This window comes from Ictalurus punctatus, chromosome 10 (genome assembly GCF_001660625.3).
Source record: "Ictalurus punctatus breed USDA103 chromosome 10, Coco_2.0, whole genome shotgun sequence".
In the NCBI taxonomy this organism is placed as follows: domain Eukaryota; kingdom Metazoa; phylum Chordata; class Actinopteri; order Siluriformes; family Ictaluridae; genus Ictalurus; species Ictalurus punctatus.
The window spans coordinates 7,838,430-7,862,452 of record NC_030425.2 but is presented as its reverse complement, the minus strand read 5'-3'; the positions used below and the strand labels follow the sequence as shown (position 1 = coordinate 7,862,452).

Here is a 24,023-nt window from a genome sequence, read left to right as displayed (position 1 = left end):
AGCTCTGGGCCGATTCGATGATTCTTGGTGCACCTATGCCAAAAAGGGCGAGGGGGAAAAAAAACACACCCAAAAAACGTGGCTATGTGAAATGAGGACAGTAGTGAATGCCGAGGGTGAGAGTGTCACAGAAGGACAGTGTGAGAGTTTGAGGTTAGAACTTGATGGGCAAGTAGTATGTGAACAGTGTTATGTGCTAAAATGGCAGTTTTAGATCATATAGAGGCATGACAGGTGGTTAAAGCAAGAATCCATGACTAATCACTAATCTCCATTTATAATTCTCTCTCTTTCTTTCTCTCTCTCTTTCAGGGCAGTCTGAAGAGCAGCAGCCATCAGATATCTCCTCAAGAGTTTCTCAGTGAACTGAAAAGTGGAGCGACTGATGAGAGGCTGTTTGCCTGTCTAGATTCTCTCCGAGTCTCTCTCACCAGCAATCCAGTCAGGTACACACACACACACACACACACACACACACGTATTCACTAGGGCTACGACTAAGGATTATTTTGATCATCGATTAAACTGTTGATGATTTTCTTCAATTTGTTGGATTAAAAGGCCAATTTTTCTTTTCTGTATTTTTATTTTTTATTTTTTATTGTTTCATTCTGCCTGATGTTTTCCCTCAAACATTGTGCAAAGTGACGGCTATGAAAATGGTATTAAATGTATCTATGTGCGCTATGCTATTATGCAAAGGATTAAAAAAAATGAACATTATATTTGGAAAAGAAAAGTGGATTTTCCCACCAGCTTTAAACCAGAAGTTAAATCACTATATTAAAAATGCCAAACGAAAGCACAAACTAAGTGTTAAGTGGTGAGAGGTCGAATGTTCTGCAGTAACACACACATTCACTCGTCTGAACGCAGTAGCGTTACTTTATTCTGTAAATGTATGACACTTCTTACCTTTATATACAATGACATGCTCTAACCCCATTACAGTTACCGCTCTCATACACAACACCATTACTTTTGTTTCTAAATATAGCATCAAACATGTTTGAACAGAATGAATATTATACTCTTCCTTTCTACTGCGCTGTTTGACTGACACGTGGACTCGCACTCGTTCGGTGGCGTGTAACGGAGACTCACTCGCGGTCAGGACGAGGCTTTATGTGAAATGGAAATACTGGCGTGGATTTCTAATATTTACGGATAAGGATATGAAGGTAAAAATGTCATTTCTGTGCTGAAGAAAACACGTCTGGAACACGTCAAACACCACACGCATCTGTCGCAGAGTCCGACACGATAGGCCACGTTAATACACTCACGAGTTTGTTTAAAGCGCTTAATATAAAACATTGTCGTGTTATAGACGACCTGGATCGTGTACTTTTCCCACAGCAGCTCACTCTGTGATCTGTACTGTTTTTCACACGGGTTTTATGCAGAGAAATGCGTTTTTCACCATCGTGAAGTGACGTCACTGGCAGGGGTGATCCATCGTGACATCACAGACCTGACTAACCCATACTGACATTCGCTGTCGATTATTTAATTATATATGTATATATAATTATACATGTATATATAATATAATTATAGATTTGATCGATTAGTTGTTGCAGCCCTAGTGTACACACACGTCTTTCTGTGCTTTTCTTCTTGCTTTGATGTTTCCGAACATGTACACATACACATACACAGACACACACACTGCCCTTTCCACCTTTTCTGACCCACCTTCTTTGACATTTGGCTAATATTTAACTCCTGTGCCGAATGATATGGCATTAGCTTACAGCAGCACTCCATGCTGTGAAAAATTAATATGTACTGCAGATGGGTGCGATGTTGGAGTTTCTCTCCCCTGCCTCATAATTGTTTGATGCCGATCACGGCAGGCGCTCCTGCTGTTTGCCCATATTCTTACCACAAACACGAACCAAGCTCCACCACGAGGAGGGGTGATTAATACCGAAATAATTACAGCTTTTGTGACTAATATGAACTACCTTCAACGAAAACTTGGTTTTAAGATCCAATTTGCGCCATGGGTGGTTTTGTAGGTTTGGGCTCCAAGGGAACGAAGAAAGAATAAGTTACAAAAACCAACAGACAAACAAACAAACAAACAAAAACCCCACCTCAGATGCTTAATAAGTTGGTGTACATTACTTATGGTCTTTTGTCAGTGGTCTAATCTTCTGTTTCCTTTGAAGACTTCTGTTCTCCAGGCTGCCTGTAGTCATTAAAACAGTTCATTAAAAAAAAAAAAGCCCCAGTTCATTAGCTACCAAATGACTTAACAAAACAATACAGAATGGAAATTTTTACGTGTGTGAAAGCAGGCTTGAATCCCTTTTTTGTGCTCCTCGCCATGTTCCTTTGTCACGTAAGGTATTCCAGCTACTTTGATCACGGAAATCCATTAGGCACAGCAGTTGTGTGCGCTGTATGTGTTTGTATAGATAAAATTATCACATTCATTTTAAGTTAATTTGGCCGACTACGCTAAGCACCATGCCCAATTTGGACAGCGAGCATTGGTCATCCTTTAAACTAAGGTTGGAGGAGTCGAACTGCTTTCATCCTCTCTGCATCCATTATTGGAGTAATTCATGAAATGTCATGATTTCTATTAGCACTCCTTTTTGTGTTTGGGCACGTTTCGTCTGAGAGCGCGGCCGGCTGAATGATCCACAATCAGCGAGCGAGGCCAATCTTGCGTAGCGGTTTTGGAGAGCAGCTGTTACCCCTGGTCTGCGGGCCTTCCTGTTTTGTTCCCCTCGCAAGGTTAAAAAACTTCACTAAGCAGTTCGGCAATCCAATCTTGGTTTTAGCATGCGCTGTCCGGCTTCTAGTGCCACTACAGCTGCGCAAAGCTGGCGCTGCTCTTTTGATTAATCCACTTTATTTCTGTCCTGTCTGCTGATTAAAGTCCGCAGTGTCCTAGAGACAGAGTTCATTTAGTTCTCTTGCTTGTTATTCACCTCACAGCGATGACACCCAGCTCTAAATATCGCCACAGAAAATCTCTCTCAACATGAGTGTGTTCGATTGGGCTGATATATTTTATTTCCTTGGGGAATTTGGACAGATTTGGACATATTTGCAGCAGTTTTCCAGCCTTAACAGGTGTGTCTTATCTTTAAGACTTTAATAATAAGCTTGCGTCGACTGCACTGTGGAAAACGGCAAGAGGGGAACTACGGGACACTAATTTATTCGTATAGCAGCCACGCCAAAATTTTGCATTAGCATATAGCCTGGAGTAACAGAAGGAGAGGGTCAGAGTGCTGTGGCCATTTGACATTCGTGTCCTCAAATATACACTGCAGGGCCAAAAGTATGTGGACGCCCGACCATGATCCCCCATTTGTGGGCCTTGCCTAAACTTTTTCCACAAAGTTTGAGGCACATGATTGCATGGAAAGTCTTTGTATGCTGTAGCATTAAGATGTCTCTTCACTGGATCGGAGAGGCCCAAACCTGTTCCAGCACGACGGTGCCCCGTGCACAAAGCAAGCTTCATGAAGACATGGTTTACCAAGGAGAACTCGAGTGACCTGCACAGAGCCTTGACATTGACTCCACCCTTTGAGGTGAATTGGAACTGAAATCCAGTGGAAAGCTTTCCCAAGAGTGGAGGTTATTCTAACAGCTAAAAAAAAAAAGGGTCTAAATCTGGAATAGGCTGCTCAACATATGGGTACATATGAGTGTAATTGGTCCTTCTATCTATTGCTTATTATCTAAAATGACCCTCTTGCTGCTCATCCAGCTCCAATTAGTTTGAATGGTTCTGTCTTTGTGTCTACATACGTCGAGCTCAAATCCTGTTTACTTCTCAGTCTCGGCTTCAGACTCTCCGGCCACAGGCTAAAGAGCATCTGATCGCTTTAGTGCACTTTTCAGGCCACAAGCTTCAGCATCTTAAAGATTGTATTCTGAAAGGCCGTCCTCGTTTCTTTGTGAGCTTTTCAAAGCAAAATATAATTTTTATTTTTTTAATTATGAAAGTGGAAAGAAAAAAAAAAATCACAAAATCCTATTAACACAGGATTTCTATGTGGAAAGGTATGTAACATCAGCCATGTCCCTCAAATATGACCTCTATCTGTGTTCTTGGCTACATGGGTTTTTTTTTTTAAAACATCTTTATTTTCTCTAGTGAATGCTTGAGGACTGGTTTGTGAGACTAGTCTGCTTGAAACTTGGATATAATTAAATGTTGAATTCTGTCCAGTAAATGTTCAAAATATGCAAGTTTATGTAGACAAAGAGATTCCTATATTCTCTCTCTCTCTCTCTCTCTCTCTCTCTCTCTCTCTCTCTCTCTCTCTCTCTCTCACTCACTCACTCACTCACTCACTCACTCACTCACTCACTGACTCACTCACACACACACACACACACACACGTGCATGTATTGTGTGTGTGCAAGGGAAGAAACCTACAGACCAGATTTCTCATTAGTGCTGGAGTTCAAAAGCAAAGTTATATTTTATGCAAGTTCACCTTTTAATTTTTTAACATGCTATTCAGAATAAAAAAAAAAAGAAAGAAAGAAAACGCGTTGGCATCGAGGTACAGTACACAGGTGTAAATTCATTGAATGTTCATCTACAAGGCCCTTCCATTATGATGAAGCCTTCAACCTTAAGACTTCTTATGCAGTGTTGCATTGAGGAGGAAAAAGGCTGTCTTTTCTGCATTTGCTTCTCCCCACCCCCCACCCCCCACACCGCCACAAAATTCAAGCCACATTCAAATCCTGCAGTTTAAATAGAGTAGCACCTCCTGCCCTTCAAGCAGAAGCATGTATTTGATTTATTTATTTATTTTTATGTTGATGCTGGATAAATCTTTCCTGACTCGGTTCCACCTTGTGACACATGCATTATAAACTCTAATCTCTCTCATGTCCCCAATTTAAAATTTTGACAGCTATGACAGCAAGAATATAGCACCTCATCAATGTCAAACCATGCGTTTAACTGCCTGCTGGCCAAGGTGATGATCATACCATCTGATGCTGAATTTCCTTATTTCAGACCTGGAACACATCGTAATGTTTGTGGAACTGTAAAGTTTGTGGGGACGCGTTGTACTCAAGGGAATATATATATTTATATTTTTATATATATACGTTGTCTCGTAAACAAGCAATGATTGTAATAAACTTAAAAGATTTTTTTTCTTCTATGAGCCAGCAGGTCGGTGGCCAGCAAGTCTCAGCTGTGCCTTGTTGCACTTGTTCTGGAACATCTTTCTTTGTCTTTTTCTGTCTGTCTATTCCCCTTTCCTCTTCATACACACACTCCCTCCCTTCATCCCGTGTCTCTCTCTGTCCTTAGACAGAGTGTGTTTTGGCATTGGACCATGGCCAAGGTGAAGAAGAGCTATAATTTATTCCTATATTCCTCTTTTCCACTCGGGCAAAGTGTCTGATTGGTCTAGTGAGTGATGTTTCCAATACCTTCCCATGCTTCCATGAGTGACATTGATTTCTCCCCCACTGCCTGGTCTCTCAATTTTTTTGTATTTTAAAAAAAATTTTTTTTTTTTTTTAGTATCAGTTCAGAAGTTCATCCCTAGTCACAGAGCAGAATGCTAAATGGTTTTGAAAAGACACCTCTTTTGATTTGGCTGGCTTCATTGCGCTCCACTGGTCGTGACTGGTTAAATATTGAACGTGCTGCACCTAAAGAGGCCCGGGCAGACTGGATGGATGACGACCTTTTCTCCAATCTTTCACTTCTTCTCCTAGATTAGAGCCCGGTCTTCTCATCAGGATGGCATTTAAATGAGAACAGACCTCTCACCGCTCATGAAACAGATCGGGCAAAGAAACAATATCACCAATGATTGCTTCAGTCCTAGCGTTCAGTGCACCGAATTGGAAGTCGAAGCAACGTGATTGCGTCTTGCAAAGTAATATTACAAGTGGATTTCCCCGGACGGGGATTCATCCCTGATATTTCCTTAAAGGTTACCAGCTAGAGCGGCGTAGCTTCCTATCGAAATGCAGGGTGTGTTTTCTGCGCTGTCATTTGCACTGAGGTATTGGGGTGTGATCGCCGCCGCCGCCGCCGCTCCTTGTTCGATATTCGCAGACAATGTTGGATCATTTCCACAAGTACTGCAATTAAAATCCCAACCAGTTACCACCGTATCGCTGAATTAACAAGGAGGTTTTCAGTTGATTTATCACAGTCAGAATGCAAAATCTGTACAAAAGAAGCCCCGTCTCCTGGCATTGTACGGAAACACTCTCCTTGAGCAGTCCAGAACAAGAAAGCCATTAACATGTGCAGAAGTGCAGAACAAGGCAGCCATTCTCACTTTCTTTGTTTTTCTGTCTTTCCCTTTTCTTTCTACTGCACTCCATTTCCCCCCCCTCTTCTTCCTCCCACTCTCTCACGCTGCGCATATTTCCTCATTTTCCCCTTTTACCTTGGTATCAGATGTGCTCTGTCCTGCCGAGTATGACGGAATGTAAAGTGGGTAATTTTCGCAGGGCCCAATAAAGCTCGTTGTCCTCCTGACAAAGAAAAGACCTGTCTACACAAATGTGCTTTTATCATTTTTGTGCTTGTCATCTATCCGCCCCCCCCCAACCCCCCCAGCTTCTTAAAGGCCTCTTGGTGTATGTACACGTGACGGGGCAGAGATTGCATGGAGGCACTTTTGAAAGTGTTTGACATGGTGGCTATAAATAGTGTGTCATGGCACTTTTGTATTTAGCATAACAGTGTTTAAATGTTGTGAGAGACAGCATTGTGACAAGCTTATTCTCAGTATTTCTCACACCTCACTGTGCTTGAACGCCAGCCAGAGGATCTGACGGGTTTTGTGTGCATCGGCCATTTTGCGGTTTATCGTGAGCATATCTAACTTGCTAGGAGTTCAGTGATAATCGCCAGTCAGTGAGGTGTTCAATGTGTGTTATGACAAGAGGGAAGGGTTCATAGTTTATGGCTGAATCCGTTCTGGACTTGTTTGGGGTTGGAGGACGGGTTTGTTTTCCTTCAGTTGTTTATCTTCGTAAACTTTGGACAACTCAACTACACGTTCCTTCCCTGTTTACGGAGTGACGTCGGTTCGGCATGACCGCTCGCACTGTGAACAGTGTACAAGATCCGTTAACATACACACACATTCCGCTGATCAACAGCTAGACCGCTAATCGCTGTTGCTGCTGAGCTGCACTTTCAGTTTAAAATGTTGCACGAATGTTTGAAGTTCACTTTCGTACCACAAAACCAATCGCCTCTGAGGCCTGTAACTGTGAAAGTGTGCTTATAGGAGCTGTTTATGAAATTGATGTACTCTGACGGAGCAGAATGCGTAAAGGTTGGTAGGGGTAGTAACGGGTTAGATTTTGTAATTGATCCAGACAGATTCAAGGTCACAGCAAGGTCAAGTGTCTAGCTTCCTTCTTGTTTGGAGTATCAGACGAGAGTATTTGAAACGTACATATTAGTAACAAGAAGGATTAGACTTGTCGACAGTGGAGCAGTGGAGGCCTCCCTGCTGATACTGTTGGTGTCAAGTTTGACTGATTTTGTCCCTAAATCAAATCCTACACCCTTTTCTGTCTGGTGAGTAGAAACTCTGGCTCTGTGAGCGTCTGTGGCTGTGGAGTAGATGAAACCGCTTCAGTGGTGCTGTTGTGGCGTGGCATGTCTGGGAGACTGTCACTCTCAGTAGTGCTTACTGTCCTTGCGGGTTTTCCCCAGAGAGCAGCTGCCCATGTTCTGCCCCCAGGGGGTCCAGCCTGCACCCACACGCTGCCTTTCACACCCCGTCGAACTAACTCTCTCTCACTTCCACTCTCTTTAGTTTTTTTATTTTATTTTATTATTTCTCCTTCCCACACACTCCTTGTCCCTAAAGAAAATGAGATGGGGATAAAAAAAAAAAATCTATGAAAAATGATCAAATGCTCTGCATTATAAGACTGGCTGCAAATTTTTCTCTTCAACAGAAATTGACCATTTAATATTGATATTTAAAGAACATTAACAATCTTTGTGACTGTTGATTAACCCGTAATTAATGCCGTTTTATACTACAGCATGGCTGAATTCTCAAATCAGATCAATTCATCTCCTATGACATCAGCTCTGAAAGTCGTTCTGGCTGTAATGTAAGTGATATTATTTCTAATCATAGGCTCGTTCTAGTACGTTATCGTCCCTTTAGTAACAACTCGTATTTGTACGGTGGGCTGATTTAAGGCTAATAATAGAGGTGTTAAAAAGGTTTTTTTTTTTTAACAAAGAGAAAGATATAATTGTTGATGTGGTGAAAATCTCTGTAAGGAGAATTTGTGCTCTCCAGTTCCTTAGTCACATGACAAGCAGAGTTTTTTTTTTGGTCTTATTAACTCAGAGAGAGAGAGAGAGAGAGAGAGGGGGGAAAAAACATGTAATGGAACTATAAACCGTTGCAAATCGCATCGTCATTCATTAATAAATGAATAATTATACTCGTTGGGAAATGGCTGTGGTATAAGTGGAATAACACACTTCATACCGTGCTGTTGTATGAATATAAACTACCAGGGGTGTATTATTTTTCTATAAAAGCATGGCCGGTCATGTGTTATTCATTACTCATGATAATTTCTCCCCTAAGCTGTAGGGTCAAAAGTTTGTGAACACCTGACCGTCACACTGGTACATCATGTGCTTGTTGAACATCCGGTTTCAGATGTAGTCCCCCTTTGCTGTTATAATAACCCCCACTCTTCTGGGAAGACTTTCTAACAAATTCTGGAGCGTGGCTATGGGAATTTGTGTTCATTTAGCTACAAGAGCACTAGTGAGGTCAGGCACTGATGTTGAGGAGGTTTGGGGTTCAGTCGGTGTTCCAGTTCATCCCGAAAGTGTTCAGTGGGGTTGAGGTCAGGGCTCTGTGCAGGACACACGAGTTCTTCCACTCCAACCTTCACAAACCATGTCTTCATGGAGCTCGCTCTGTGCACAGGAGCATCGTCGTGCTGGAACGTGTTTGCGCCTCTTAGTTCAGGTGAAGGGAAACTGTAATTCTGCAACAGACACGGACTTTCTATACAATTGTTTGCTTCCAACTTTGTCTCAATAGTTTGGGGGAAGAACCACATGTTGGTGTGAAGGACAGGTGTCCACATACTTTTGACCATATGGTGTTTTTCGATTCCTGATCAGCATGGAATCTCTCCTTGAGACGAAATAATTGGGAAACCAGGCTACAATCTCATCCTCCTCTGGTTGTCACAGAATAAAGGGATTATTAATCATTATGCTTTCACAGCTGTACGGTAGCGAGTCGAACAGTAACGAGTGCGTTAAACAGATCCTCAGTGTGAGTCACGTTGTCTTTGTAATCATAGCATCAGTTATTAGGTACAAGTCTACAGTATCCAGGTGAGATTGCTGACTGAAGAAAGGGTGAGTTTTTTGGGGATCATCCACGGCAGCAGAAAGAGAGTTATCGTGTACGAGCAGAAGTAGAGCAGGAGTCTCCGAGCTCATTTCTTTCCAATTCATTTACTTCTTTCAACCCAGCTTTCACATCTGGCTGTGAACGTGTCAGGTGTACTCTTTTATTTATTTTTTTATTTTAAATTTGTGCTTATAGTGTCTTTCTTTCGGCCTCTTTCTCTTGTAAGTTGACTGAGATGAGAGGTTTCACCCTCTTTATGAAACTTCAACACTCCAGCCTTCGCTCGCCATATGTGCACATCAGCGCGCAAAGCATAATTGTATTACACGGTTGTGATAAATGGCGCTGACAAACAGGTGGAAATTGTTTTTTTGATATTATATTAAACCTGACCTTCAGGTTTAAGGCTTCAGATTTGTTATTTTGTCAGGACATAATAGCATGTGTTGGGACAAACTCAATATGCTATGCAGGCAGAGCCTAAGCTCTGACTTTGTGACACTACAGGAATACAAACCACTCAGGCTGCTGGTCTGTTTCTTCAATTCTTTCCACCGTCTTTCCTATTCATTATCTATGACAAGGGCTTTATTCTAGCCATCCTCCAAATTTCCAGACAGTTCCATTGAGACCTGGGGGTGAGGGACGAAGAGCTTATATCCTGATATCAGAGGTGACTTTGTTATTCACATTTGTTTGTTGGATTCACATGAATGATATTAGTTCATTAGATGGCCCAATCAGCGGTGCTCCTAACATTTAATTGGTCTTGTCTTTGATTAGTGCGAGCCTGGCAGATTCAACTGTAGCTGTTGCCAAGCCGTCAGAGTCAGGCCTGCGATTATAGCGATAGAGCTCATTGAGATAGACAAGGGTACATGAGCGAGAAGTAGCGGTGAAGAAGAAAGGAGACCAGTGAGAAACGGATGCAGGTATGATACTGCGGATACTTCAGAGAGAAAATGACTAATATAGTTTTAAGAAGTCATTAAAGAAAGACCGCAAAGAGGAATGGTGATGTAGAGAGTTTGGGCCTTGGAGAGTTGAGTGAAAATGAGTGAGTCGGTGAGCTATCAAACAGAGTTTTCCCTATCGAGAACAAGAGTGACTCCGCATGATGATATTCATTCCCAAGAGCCGTATGAATTCCCTTGGCTACCACTTGTAATTTATATCTGTTAATTGTCATTGCTTTGTTCCAGCTAAACAATCAGACGAAACAAACACCACGCTAACGGAAATCACAGAGTACATCCTCGTGTAAATGGCAAAATCGTCTGTACGTATATAGCGCTTTTTTTTTTTTTAATTTCTTTTTTTTTTATGAACCTTAGAGGCTCTTCAAAGCACTTCACTGGTTCTCGTTCACACACTCGCACTCCAAGGGTAGCAGAGCCGCCATGCAAGGCGCTAGCTTTCCATCGGGAGCAACTTGGGGTTCAAGTGTCTCGCCCAAGGACACTTCGGCATGTGGAGTCACGTGGGCCAGGAATCGAACCGCCAACCCTACGATTAGTGGACAACCCGCTCTACCACCTGATCCACAGCGTAAAAGTGTTATTCGTGGTAGTTAGCATGTACTTTTTGTTTTCCGAAAAAAAAAAGGAAGCACGTCAAATTTAAGTATAAAAGCTGTTCAGTTTCATCAGCTATGCAGCTTAGCAGTTGTGATTGCCTGTACAACGGACACTGGGAAATTGTCTGACTTCGTACCGTTCTCAAGCGAGCGCGTAGTATTTATATATTATTATTTAGCTGCTGCTACAGAGTAAAGTGAGAAAACGGCCGTGTTATTCAGCCATGATTTGTGTCGCGAATCAGCTGCATCTTGCACAAGTTCCAGAGAAGGTGATTGATTTGGTTGGGCTTGCTCACATAATGCGCAGTGTCAGGCTCAAGCTGAGGAGCTAATTCCTTCTGTTACAGCCGTATCCTGTGCACGGATACACTTCCTAAATGTCTTCCTTTATTCTGCCAAAAAAATGATCCATATTAGTTGTGTGTGGCTTGCTGTCCGTGATCAGACAGTTAAGTCACTGCTGACTTCTTCATAATACAAAAAAATTCACACCGTCCCTTTCTGCCTCTGGACTCGCCCTAAATCATACTACAGCAGTCTCTGTTTATCCACACAGGGGGCGGGACTGCCCTGAAAACCCTTTGGGTGTGTACTCCATGTTACCTTTGCTGATTTCTGTGCCTCTAATCCGTGGTCCTTGGAGCTTCCCTAGGAATGAGCTCCAGATCGGTTAAACTTTTGCCACTCCGAAGTAATTCCCATAATCTCTGGTCTTTTTACAAAGGGGACGACAGTGAAGTGTGTGACGTGTATTAACAGCTGTTTGCTTCCAACAGTCAATCAAAAGTTTGCAAAGGGAGGAAAAGAGGACAAGAACAGCAGGGACGCCACTCTCTACCACACGTGTGCCGATAATGTAATGCAGTCCACCTAAACCATAACGTTGCTTTTGACTTGCCTTGTAAGTAGTAATATGTTGGAATGACAACATTTTCCACCTGAGCACAAGGGTAGCCAGCTCACTGTATTGAGTGATGTGTATATATTCAACCGCAAAGCAAGAACTGGTATCATCAGTAGTCTAGCAGTCAAAAGATTTATCAAGCGAACAAGTCTGTATGTTGATGGATCTAAAGTAAGGACTTGTGTATACAGTATAACGGGTTTAACAATAAGTGCTACTCGGTTTCTGACGCTGTGAGCGTTCACATTGATTTGACGTCGGGCCGTAAACTGGGGATGAACTCTGAGTTGAGGAAACTATCCTAAGGTGACGAGTAGGAATTTCAAGTTAAAGAACTGTGTTTTCTTTGGCTATTACTAGTTGGAGGTGGGAGCTACAAGATGCGAACCCGGGTCGAACGCAGCACAACTCTTTACAATCTAACGTCCGCTAGTGCTATAAACACGCTACATTGCTAACTCTGCTGCCACTCGTATAGCATGTATCAGTACGTTTACATGGACAATATTCCGATATTAACCCGATTTAGACGATACTCTGATTAAGAAACTAGCACGTAAACAGCGATTACTGATGACCTTAATCCGATTAAAGTCATACTCGAAGTAAACACAAATGGAATTGAGACGTGTGGAGTATTCCTGTTTTAGTCGCATTATCGATGTGTATTACAGACACGTACACACCTTAATCACACTATTAACGTCGTGTGGGAGTTTTCACCGCATTTTGTGACGGGACACGTACACACACGGCAGCGCTCAACCGTTTGACGGTAAATAAGCGAACACGGCTGCGTCCCAAACCACGTACTTACCTGCTATACAGTAGGTTTTAATACATGTATTTCAGCTACTATACAGTGGGTAAGTATGCAGTTTGGGACGCAGCCCACGGCTTCAAGCGGTCGTCTATTTGCACATATAACATGACAAATAATTAACTGCATTCGAAGCTTTCGTAAAAATTGCAAATAAAAACACCCGAAACTGTGTACGGTCCCATAACGAAGACGAACTGTATGTCGATACGTGAAATTCTGGAGGGACGTCGGACGGCGTGGCGCGGGGACGTAATGACGTGTGCCGTTAACCGCTCAATGTTCTATACCATGTAACACGGGAACATGAAAGGAGTATTCTAAAAGTGACTCGTGTAAACACCTTAATGAGTATATTATCTTATTCAGAATAAGCTCAATAATTAGATTACTGCTGTCCGTGTAAATTTAGTCTGTGTAACAACAGCTATCACACACGCACTTACAATGGCAGTGTGATAAATACTGACGATGTAAGAGAATTAATTGAAAAGCCATTTCCAAAAATTCTCTGATAGGCAAACAATTTTGTTTCCTTTTCCCCCCCTCATATATGCAAGGATGCACAAAGGCACTTTTCATCATAATTTTTTTCCTTTTTACATCACCACCGGCTGTTTGTTGTGTTTATTAAAAGGTTGCCATGATGTTTATAGACTGGTTTATCATCCTGTGAATATTTCAACCCGTAACACGGCTAAATGGCACTGACTTTTCATGTGTGTGCACCACTTTGGTCTATATATATGGTTCCTCAGGCTTCTCCCCAGGCTCCCCGCAAGCAAACTTCTCAGCCTTAGGGCTTCATGTGCGCCTTTTGTATAAATTCATACAGCGCTTGCCAGTGTTTTTTAAAATATTTTTTGTAAATTTTATTCCATGATTATTCGTCATGGTAATGGGAAAGGAGTATGCCAAGCAATGCTTTTAATAAGCATGGGAAAAGACCATACTTCAGAGTCATTTCAATTAACCAGCGCTTGTTCTCAAACCTAACAGCTTTACTGTAGCTGTACTCAAGCCGTCATTTCTGTCAGCTACCTTTTGCTTTTTCTATTCCAATCACTTAAATTAAGAAAATGAAGGAATTTGATCTCAGCAAGCTTGGTGTGGTCAGAAAGCGTTTCAGAATCCCTTCGTTATGCGGATTTAAGCAGCCCTGTCTCTCCTCACCTTCTCGACGTTATTGATGTTGGACACGGCACTATCGATCCAGCCAAACTCAGATAGAGCTCATTAAAGGAGCTCCATGTTTATGTCTCCGGCCCGGGCTCGTTCAGCATCACGATAGATTACGTGATCATCTTTTTGGCTGCATGCTGAATAATAGCAAAGCTTAATCACCTTAGTTGTTTTGCTGATTATTTGCATAAGATAAATTGTCGAAGGCTTTCCTTCTTAATTCCCATTTATTTCCGCGGGGTACGCGACACGCATGTCTTGTCCCCCACACTTCCATCTTCGAGTCGCATCATGTTCACATACAGATGCAGCGGTCAGTGTTGCGTCATGCAGAGGGTGGCGTAGACGAATGTCATTCGGTCCAGACCTGCCTTGGTCCGTCCTGGGAATAGGCTCTTGCACATGAATACCAAAACCCCGGTAGTGCCTTCAGTCTGCTGCGTTTTAGCTCTTCTTCTGCAGATTACTCCTCGCCCAAAGTACTAACATTGATGCAGAACCCTTTCCCTCAGATTTATATATAGACTTCGAAATTTAACGAAGCTTTTTACACAAAGAAAGACCTGATTTTCCCGGTGTGCATCGGGGGGAGGTCTGACTTATCTGAATGTCTAATCCGGCCATTTCAACCTAATTTGCTTGCAATTCACACGGCTTATTGACTTTCTGTTTGCTGCTGTGTGCTATACCAGAGATGTGCATTGGGTCTGTGATCTTGGAATAAATAAACTAGAAAGAAAATAATAATGGGGGAATGGTTGAATTTTTATTTATTTATTTATTTATTTATTTATTTATTTATAGATACTCTTTTGCAGGTAAGAACTGGTGTTTCTTTCTTTTTTTCCTTTTTTCATCTTCAGTAACGGTCTTATCCTGGTCAGGGCCACGTTGTCTTAAATGACTTATTTGTTGATATTTTGGGGAATAGAACCAACTAAGTTTGATTCAGAAGATATCGTGCAATTAAAAACAAGTGCTCGACGGAAAGGCGCGGAGCTTTTCCGCTCTTCGGTGTTTACGAACGCAGAAGTGTAAGTAGTAGCGTTTTAGATCTTCCGGTGAGAGCTAGCTAGCAAGCACGCACAAGCATGAGTGTGAGAAACGTAGCTAGCTATTCACTGCTTACGTCAATCCATCATGTAACTGTTAATAGACGGTTCGGATTCAGTCACTCGTGCATTTCAGAACCTAAACGATGGGTTTCAAAGTGGAACCTGGATCTCTGATGGTCATCACCGGATATGATGACGCGATCGTTGTGAAAAAGGTCCACTGGTCAGAATTCTTTCTCCGTGGTGGGGATTATGGATTTCAAAAAGACCTGTATGTGCACTATATAAACACGAGTGCATGGGCACCTGACCATGACACACACACGTGCTTGTTGAACCTCACATTCCACATTTAGTCCCCTTTTGCTGTTATAATAAGCTCCAGTCTTCTGGGAAGGCTTTCCATTGGATATTGGTGTGTGGCTGTGGGGATGTGTGATCATTCTGCTACAAGAGCTTTAGTGAGGTCAGGCACTCATGTTAGGTGATGTTAGGAGGTCTGGGGTACACTGGGACAACAATTTTGGGAAAAACCACACGTGTGTGTGATGCTCAGGCCTCCACAAACTTTTGGCCGTGTAGTGACCTCACGCACTATGCACTCTCTAAAGATAATGAAGTTTGCTCGTTCATGGTCTGCGGCAGAATCCTTCACAGGGAAAGTTTGCATTTGGCCTTGATGTGCCAACTCACTCTTTAGCTTCAGCTTAATGTTTCCTTTTAAAATTGCTCTGTGAAATCCGACATCCATTTGAGTTTATGATCATTCAAGTATCCAGTATCCATTTTCCTGACGCAGTAGTTTTCAGACATAAAGTCTCCCAGGAAGACAGTCATTTTCTCTCACGAGTTCGGAAGACGGTACCGTCCGAGATGGAGGATTAATCCCGAACGCTTTAGGCTCGGCGTGTTGTTACTGCACACGACGTGACCAAGTACGACGGCGCCGAATTCTGTTAGAATATTCAGACGCATATAATATTTGTTGTACCGAGGTTGTTGAGGGATTTGAGCAGCTTGTTCTTGTCAGCTCTGATCTCCTTTTCAGGATGGTAGTCTGAGTTGATCGAAGAGTCTGTTCAGTCTGGGGACAATTTAATACTGAGGTTATCAGAGGAAGTTAGAGTGATGTCTTTTTCTCTTGCATCCCGCTTCTACAAAAAACAAATATATATATATATATATGTGTGGTCGGTGAGAATTACGAGAAAATATTATGTTTCTCACCATAACGCGATGACGTTGCTCATAGTAAATCTCATTTAAGAACTATCTAATCTGCTTGTGTGACTTATGTAGAGTGAACGTGATCCGGTTATGTTATGGATGCTGGCGCTGACGGGAAGACGTGACCACGTTATTAAATTAACTCGAATAACTTGTGCGGCACAATAGCGCAGCTGCACCATCGGCGCCTCACAACGCCTGGGCCCCGCGTTCGATCCTGATCTTGTGTGACTGTGCAGAGTTCATGTCTTCTCGAAGCCCCGGAATGAAACCGATCGAATCCCTCTGGCTGTACAAAACCACGTTGTGCTAATTCGACTCACACATTAATTCACCTTGAATTAAGTAGATTCAGTGGACATTGTTTCGTTCTCCTGCGATTAACTGCAGAAGCAAGCGTGACAGTCGGAGTCTGAAGAAGAACTGTCGCAGGTTCTCCAAGATCAAGAACATCATGATTTATTAAAAATCAATCAATAAATAAAAAGTAGGATTTTTCCCCCCCAAATATAATATAGATGTATATAATACATTTTAAATCAAAACATTGCTTTGATGAGAACAGCGCTTTTATAAATGGGAGGACACCGAGAGAGAGAGAGAGAAGGAAAGAGTGAGTGAGAGAGAGAGAATGAGAGAGAGGGGGAGAGCGAGAGAGAGTGCGAGCGAGCACACAGAATACAATATGGAGTGTTTTTGTGTTATAGCAGGCTTGTAATTGGTAATTCTTCCCTCTGGGTAACTGATACTGATATGGTCAGCTGTGTGCTTAGTGGCCCATCCACACACATTGTAATAGAGCAGACTTGAAGAAAGCACTGACGTTGGAATATTTTACTCCATGCGCACGATTGCCTTATAGACGACGGGTCCTCATTTGACCTTTAGAAGTTACTGTAAAAAGTTTTCACTTCGAGAAGAGTAGGCCCTTTGAGATTTGGCAGCAGATTTTTATTCCCACCCCTCCCCCCCCTTTTTTTTCTTCCATACAGTGAGCACTGAAAGCGAAGATGATATGAGCTAATGTTATCAGAGTTCAGAACTGTTTTCATTGTGCCAGTAAAATGATCTGAAGCGCCTCTTCTTTTGAAAGCGTTCACGAATACGAACGTGACATTCTATTCTTTCGAATCGCACCGTGCACAACCTTTAGAGGCACTGAATCATCCCCTCATCTGAATTGGGATTTTATTAAGCAAAGCTGGTATGTCATATCTGGGTACCTTCTTTATTGCTCATGTCAGTTCAAGGCCCTATGTTTTGGTATATTATTAACTTTTTTATTTTATTTTTATTTGTTTGGTTTGTATCGCTAAGAATACTGATATATAAATAAAAAAAAAGGTTTGCAGTGGCATTGTGCGTGGGTCATGTATGGTCACTGTAAGCAGTTGAAGTGAATAAAATGTTTAGTCAGAGCAAGGTTTTAGCTTGTACTCCATTGTACTGTAGGATATTCATAGGAACAAACCTGAAGACACGTTACTGAGTGCTGCTACACGTGAGCTCCTTTTGCTGAGCCGATGACGAACAGACCGTGTGTGATGACTGAATCATTACGACTGTTGAAGCATTTACATGCAGGTGGCTGTATAATGTTCGCTTGCAGGCTAGAATTCAGTAAGACTGTTTGTTTGGTTATTAAGAGTGTAATTATTGATTGGCAGTTATTGCAGCACAGTAATTGAATTTGTAAACCACTTAAAAAAAAAAAAAATGACACTTAAGCCCTTGTCCTGTCCTTAAAGTACCTCAATTTTTGCCTGTTATGTTGCTTAGCAAGCCAAATCCATTGTTAAGAGACTATACATGGCAGAAGAATTGTTTATTAAGAATATTATTAATAATGAATTCAATTACTTATCGAACGCTGGGTTTTATTGAAGTTTTTTGTCTGTGTTTTAGAATCTAGATTGTTTTTTAACTGTATGTTAAAGTCCCTGTGAAGTGCGTTGAACTGTGCGGCATTAATCGATATGTTGACGTAATTTACGCTGAAATAGGGAGTCAGGGCGGGACATAACGTGGCTCCTCCCCCTTTTAAAATGGCCAGCAGAGTTTAGCTTACCTCACAGCCCGGGTTAAGCCGTACTTAACAGGTGATGACAGGTGACGGGTGCGAGCCCGGACGATAAAGTGAAGGAGTTCAAGTCATCTCCTCCTTAACCAGCTTGGAGTTAGAAAACTGAGTAAAACGCGTTCAAGCAGCCAGACACATTTCTGACCCATGTTTGCTGATGGAGGTAACTTCCACTTGGGGGCGGGACATTTCGGATTCTAGAGAGCATTTGATTGGGCAGAAAATCTGATGAGGAGCCGAAGTGCAGAATGATGTCCTCAAAATTGTTGATCCGTATCGGTGGTAGAGAGAGACTGTACATTTTGAATGTGTATAGCTTCTAAACGTGAATTATGTCATTGTTTTGGAGCACACTCGCTGATCGATAACCTTAAGGCGATCATCTTCATACTAAAAGCCACAAAACTTCATTTTTGTTTTCATGGGAATTTTAACTGTTTTCTGTTGAGCCTAATAACACCCTTACTCATGATAAAATGACTGTAATGCACACCTCTAGTGGCTAGCCTGCAGCTAGAGGATCTCACGGCAGTATCTTACCACCTCTACACACACACACACACACACACTGCTACACAAACGTCGATCCTGCGAATGACTCGTCTGAGATCAGTTTTTCTTAAAGGACTTAACCTGTTCATGGCTCGGTCGACCCCTAAACCTTCTAATATTATGTTCAGTGTGTCTGCAGGTTGTTTTGCCTGCACTTGTGTTGGCTTGAAGGCCTTTTTCATTCACTTTTTTTTTAAATGAATGTTTCTACATGTAACCAGTTCTGTTTTGTTTGTAATAAGCCTGAAGACTGATCGTAACACAATCCTATTGGTTCCTGTACTAGCCCTCAGCCGATCACATCCCAGCGCGATCTTTATTCCACCTCTGTGAGCTCTCTGTGGGCTCCACCATTATAAATCACGCGTAGTGTATAAATATATTGCTACTTCTGGCTTTTACCTACTTAACTATATCTGGGTTGGTGAGTCACCTCTGAGTGAAGGATCCCAGGCTGCTTTCTTCGCCATAGTCGAGCCAGGGAAAAAAAATAGGTTGATACGGGCGCGTTAGACCTGGGGCAACCACAGGACGAATCAAGTTAATATATTTTTCATCTCAGCGCGACTCTGACATAGCGCAGCGCTAATGTGGCTAACACAGCCTTGGGACGGACTCTCCGGAGGGAAAAAGGAAGTCAAGCTACCTTAGCCATGAAGTTAGCCAGATAAGATGGCTCATTTTTCTCTTTGATTTATGACCGTTATTGTTTCCTGGGAATGGAGTGATGAATTTGTTTTTCACGGTTTTTAATGCTCAGGCTAAGAGAGAGACGCAGAGTGAGAGACGCAGAGTGAGAGACGCAGAGTGAGAGACGCAGAGTGAGAGACGCAGAGTGAGAGACGCAGAGTGAGAGACGCAGAGTGAGAGACGCAGAGTGAGAGACGCAGAGTGAGACAGTGTGAGTGAGACAGTGTGAGTGAGACAGTGTGAGTGACAGAGACCGACAGTGAGAGACAGAGAGAGGCGTTGTGAGTGACACAGACCGACAGTGACACAGACAGTGAGGGAGAGAAACACTGAGAGAGACACAGAGTGAGACACTGTGAGTGACCCAGACAGAGACAGGGAGAGAGAGACCATGCAACTGAGTGAGAGGCAGTGTGAGTGACACACAAACAGTCAGAGAAAGACAGTGAGAGATGGTGAGAGTGACAGTGAGAGAGAGACAGCATGAAAGAGCATGTGAGAGACGGTGTGAGAGAGAGACAGAGTGAGAGAGACACAGCATGGAAGAGCATGTGAGAGACGGTGTGAGAGAGACACAGAGTGAGAGAGACACAGAGTGAGAGAGACACAGAGTGAGAGACCCACAGAGTGAGAGACCCACAGAGTGAGAGACCCACAGAGTGAGAGACCCACAGAGTGAGAGACCCACAGAGTGAGAGAGACACAGAGTGAGAGTGTGAGAGAGACCCACAGAGTGAGAGTGTGAGAGAGACCCACAGAGTGAGAGTGTGAGAGAGACCCACAGAGTGAGAGTGTGAGAGAGACCCACAGAGTGAGAGTGTGAGAGAGACCCACAGAGTGAGAGTGTGAGAGAGACACACAGAGTGAGAGTGTGAGAGAGACACACAGTGAGAGAGTGTGAGAGAGACGCACAGAGTGAGTGAGAGAGAGAGAGAATGTGAAAGAGACACACAGTGAGAGACAGACACAGAGTGAGAGAGTGTGAGACACAGAGTGTGAGAGATACACACAGTGAGTGAGTGTGAATGACAGTGTGAGGGAGAGAGACAGACAGAGCGAGAGACCCAGTGAGAGTGAGACTGTGAAGGTGAGAGAGACGGAGTACGTGAGAGAGTGTGAGACGGAGTGAGTGTGAGACGGAGAGTGAGACAGAGTGAGTGTGAGAGTGTGAGACAGAGTGAGTGTGAGACAGTGAGACAGAGTGAGTGTGAGACAGAGTGAGTGTGAGACAGTGAGACAGAGTGAGTGTGAGACAGAGTGAGTGTGAGACAGTGAGACAGAGTGAGTGTGAGACAGTGAGACAGAGTGAGTGTGAGACAGAGTGAGTGTGAGACAGAGTGAGTGTGAGACAGTGAGACAGAGTGAGTGTGAGACAGTGAGACAGAGTGAGTATGAGACAGAGTGAGACAGTGAGACAGAGACAGAGTGAGTGCAAGAGACAGAGAGTGAGACAGAGAGTGAGACAGAGACAGAGAGTGAGACAGAGACAGAGAGTGAGACAGAGTGAGTGCGAGAGACAGAGACAGAGAGTGAGACGGAGTGAGTGTGAGACAGAGTGAGTGTTTGAGAGTCAGAGAGTGTGTGCACTCTCCTCTCGCAGCTGGAACAGGTGAATGATGGCGCACGTGGTTTAGACGACACTTTCCCGCTGTGACTGACGTGTTATTCCCATAACAAACATAAATGACTCCAAAACTCATTAATATTCACCGTCACTTGATTCCCGTCTCCACGCGGCTGTATTTCATTCCGGCGCAGGCCTTTGTGTATATCGCCGTGTTTTGAAGGACACGTTAACGTTTCGCCGATGTGACGGGTTTAGAAAAATAACGGAGGGGTTCTAGATGTTTCTCTCAATAACGCCAGTGTCCACTAAGGGTGTGACCTTCCGTCAGTCCTTCCATGTTCTCTACAGCTATACACACAGCCAGCTGAATAAACCTAGCATGCTAGTCAAGCAGCTGTGCCAGAGGGACGCTCGGAAGAGAGACACTCGGTGATATGAGAGAAAGCGACGGGATAGAAGAGCAGACGAGAGCTAGAACTTTTGTGTATTTCTGCTTTAGTCGCCTTTCTCGTATCTTTTGTGTTCCTCTGCACACCGTTGCGAACTCGGGTTATGAGGATCGGATTGAGATCAACTCGGACGCCAGGGCGCGTTCTGTAGGGTTTGTAGAGACCGAGGAAAAGCATGCACAACGTGAAGCTCCCGTCACGGCGCCCGTAGACTCCTCGGCGTCTCCGCGGGATTCACTAGCAGGAAAGATTAATGGTCTGCACACACACACATGGTCATAACACTCACCCTGTTTAAAGGGAAGTCGTTTACCATATACTGAGTGGTGATTTTCTTTCTTTATGTACAGTTGTGCCCAAAAGTTTGTACACCCCTTGCAGAATCTGCCAAATCTTAATACTGTAAACACAATGAGACGGCTCATAAAAATCCCACGTTGTTTGTTTAGTTCTGTCCTGAATAAGCTATTTCACACAACATATGTTTACATCTAGTCCACAGGACAAGATAATAGCTGAATTTATAAAAAATTACCCCGTTCAAAAGTTTACACACGCTCGATTCTTAATGCTGTGTGTCGTTACCTGGATGATAAACGGCCGTGTTTGTTTTGTGAGAGTTGTTCACGAGTCCCTTGTTTGTCCTGAGCAGTTAAACTGTTCTTCAGAAAAATCCTCCAGGTCCTGCACATTCTTAGCTTTTCCAGCATCTCCTGCATGTTTGACCCCTTTCCAACGGCAGCTATATGATGATGAGATCCGTCTTTTCACACTGAGGACGACTGAGGGACTCGTACACGACTATTACAAAAGGTGCAAACATTCACCGATGTTCAGGAAGGCAACACGATACATTAAGAGGCAGGGGGGTGTAAACTTTTGAACAGGGCGATCAGTGCGAATTGTTTTGTTTAAAGGTCTTATTTATTTTCATTTAGTACCGCCCTTCAGAAGCTAAATAAGATATTTACACGTCTCACAGAAGACAAAATCCTTACGATTTACACTCTATGTGGATGAGGCTGTAATTACGGTAAATTTGGAAAAACATGTAATTACGGTAAAATCCTGTAAATTTGGAAAAACATGCGTACCTACTCGTGCTATAGTTGTTGTGAAGACTAACTATACTACATATACTGTCACGTTAATAGACTAACCCATAAAATAAGACGAATACAGCTAACCATTTATTTATGGCAGAAGAATTGGCACCATATAAAGGAGGGTGGCCGTAAACCATGAACAGACGCCCCGGCTAACTGAAGATTTAGTGCACACTTATTATTAATATTACAATCAAATATTACAATTTGCGTAGAGGTGAGTCAAAATAACTTACACGCCAGCCTTTCTGTCTTTACCCTGATTGTCCATCTTGTGCTCCCAGCTGTCTGTGCACGTGACCTTTTATGGAGTTTTGTGGGTGTCACTAAATGCAAATGAGCCGTGTCAGGAACGCCCTTTTGCGAGTGCAAAGAAAATCAGCCGCCCGTTGTGGTAGTTTCTGATTTTAAATAAAGTAAACGGCATACATGTTGTAGGAGTGTGTGGTTTGCGTACATGCGTACGTTGAAGTGCTGCAAAACCTTGCTCCTACCTGAGGTTAGCTGCACGAGGGAGATCTTATCTTGATGATATCATACATTAACGAACGAGTTTAACTGTGAGACACTCGCACCGGTGCTCCTTCATTTTAATTTTCAAATTAATTTTTTCACAATTACACACGTGAAATCCTTAGACATGCCACTGGTTGCGTCTGAAAGGGTAGACATCTGCCTTTAATAGTGTCGGGAGAATTTGTTGTTATGAAACATTCTGCGGCCCAGCCTCAGCTGTGTATAAGCAAACGTGCTAAATGAAAAAGAGAAAAAAAGAAGAAGAAAAGACGAGCAAAATAAATGATTCATTCATCAGAGGGAGCCTCAAATACGATGCCCACAGAGGGGTGTGTATGAAGAATAAACCATCTCTGTGCTTGTTTTTAACATGTTTTCCCCCCTCCGGAACCAGAGTAGCACTTAACGTGATTATGATCAGTGGGTCACAACACTTTATGTCGCCTCTCTTGATTGGCGCCTCCCCTGGTGAAGTGCGCTGCCTTTTGTTTAAGGCTCCAGCTCTGCCGCCACTTGAGGCAATGATAGATATTGTTATTCCGATGCGTGGGTCTGTCTCCAGATGTTCCCTTTTTGTAATCGAGTGTTCCTCTGTGGTAAAGAGAGAGAAATTGAGAGAGAGAGAGGGAGGGGGGGGGGGGGGGGGGGGGGGGGGAGAGGAGGTAGATGCTGTTTAATATCAGCCCTTACTGATGCACAAAAGGCCTGTTGCTGATTGCTTTACATGGGCTGATCAACCCAGCTGCATCCACTCCCATGGAAGAAAAGAAAGAAGGAAAGATGAGAAGTCGGTTGTGTTCGGAACATTGCGGATAATTTCCTGTGTCTGCGTCTCGCGGATGAGCAGGTGACAAGTTCACGAGTCAGCTGTATTTTGCTTGAAAGCGTTTGCTTGATTTGCTTGAT

General features: G+C 43.0%; 1 protein-coding gene across 3 annotated transcripts in view; it reads left to right on the top strand.

The window, feature by feature from the left end:
- The window catches only part of diaph3 (diaphanous-related formin 3), a 361,935-nt gene that overhangs the window by 85,711 nt on the left and 252,201 nt on the right, over positions 1-24,023 (top strand). For all 3 annotated transcript variants that reach the window (XM_053683159.1, XM_053683158.1, XM_053683157.1), the window contains one exon: positions 313-446. In XM_053683159.1, the coding sequence (XP_053539134.1) occupies positions 313-446 (134 nt within the window). The remainder of the gene's footprint in view (positions 1-312; positions 447-24,023) is intronic.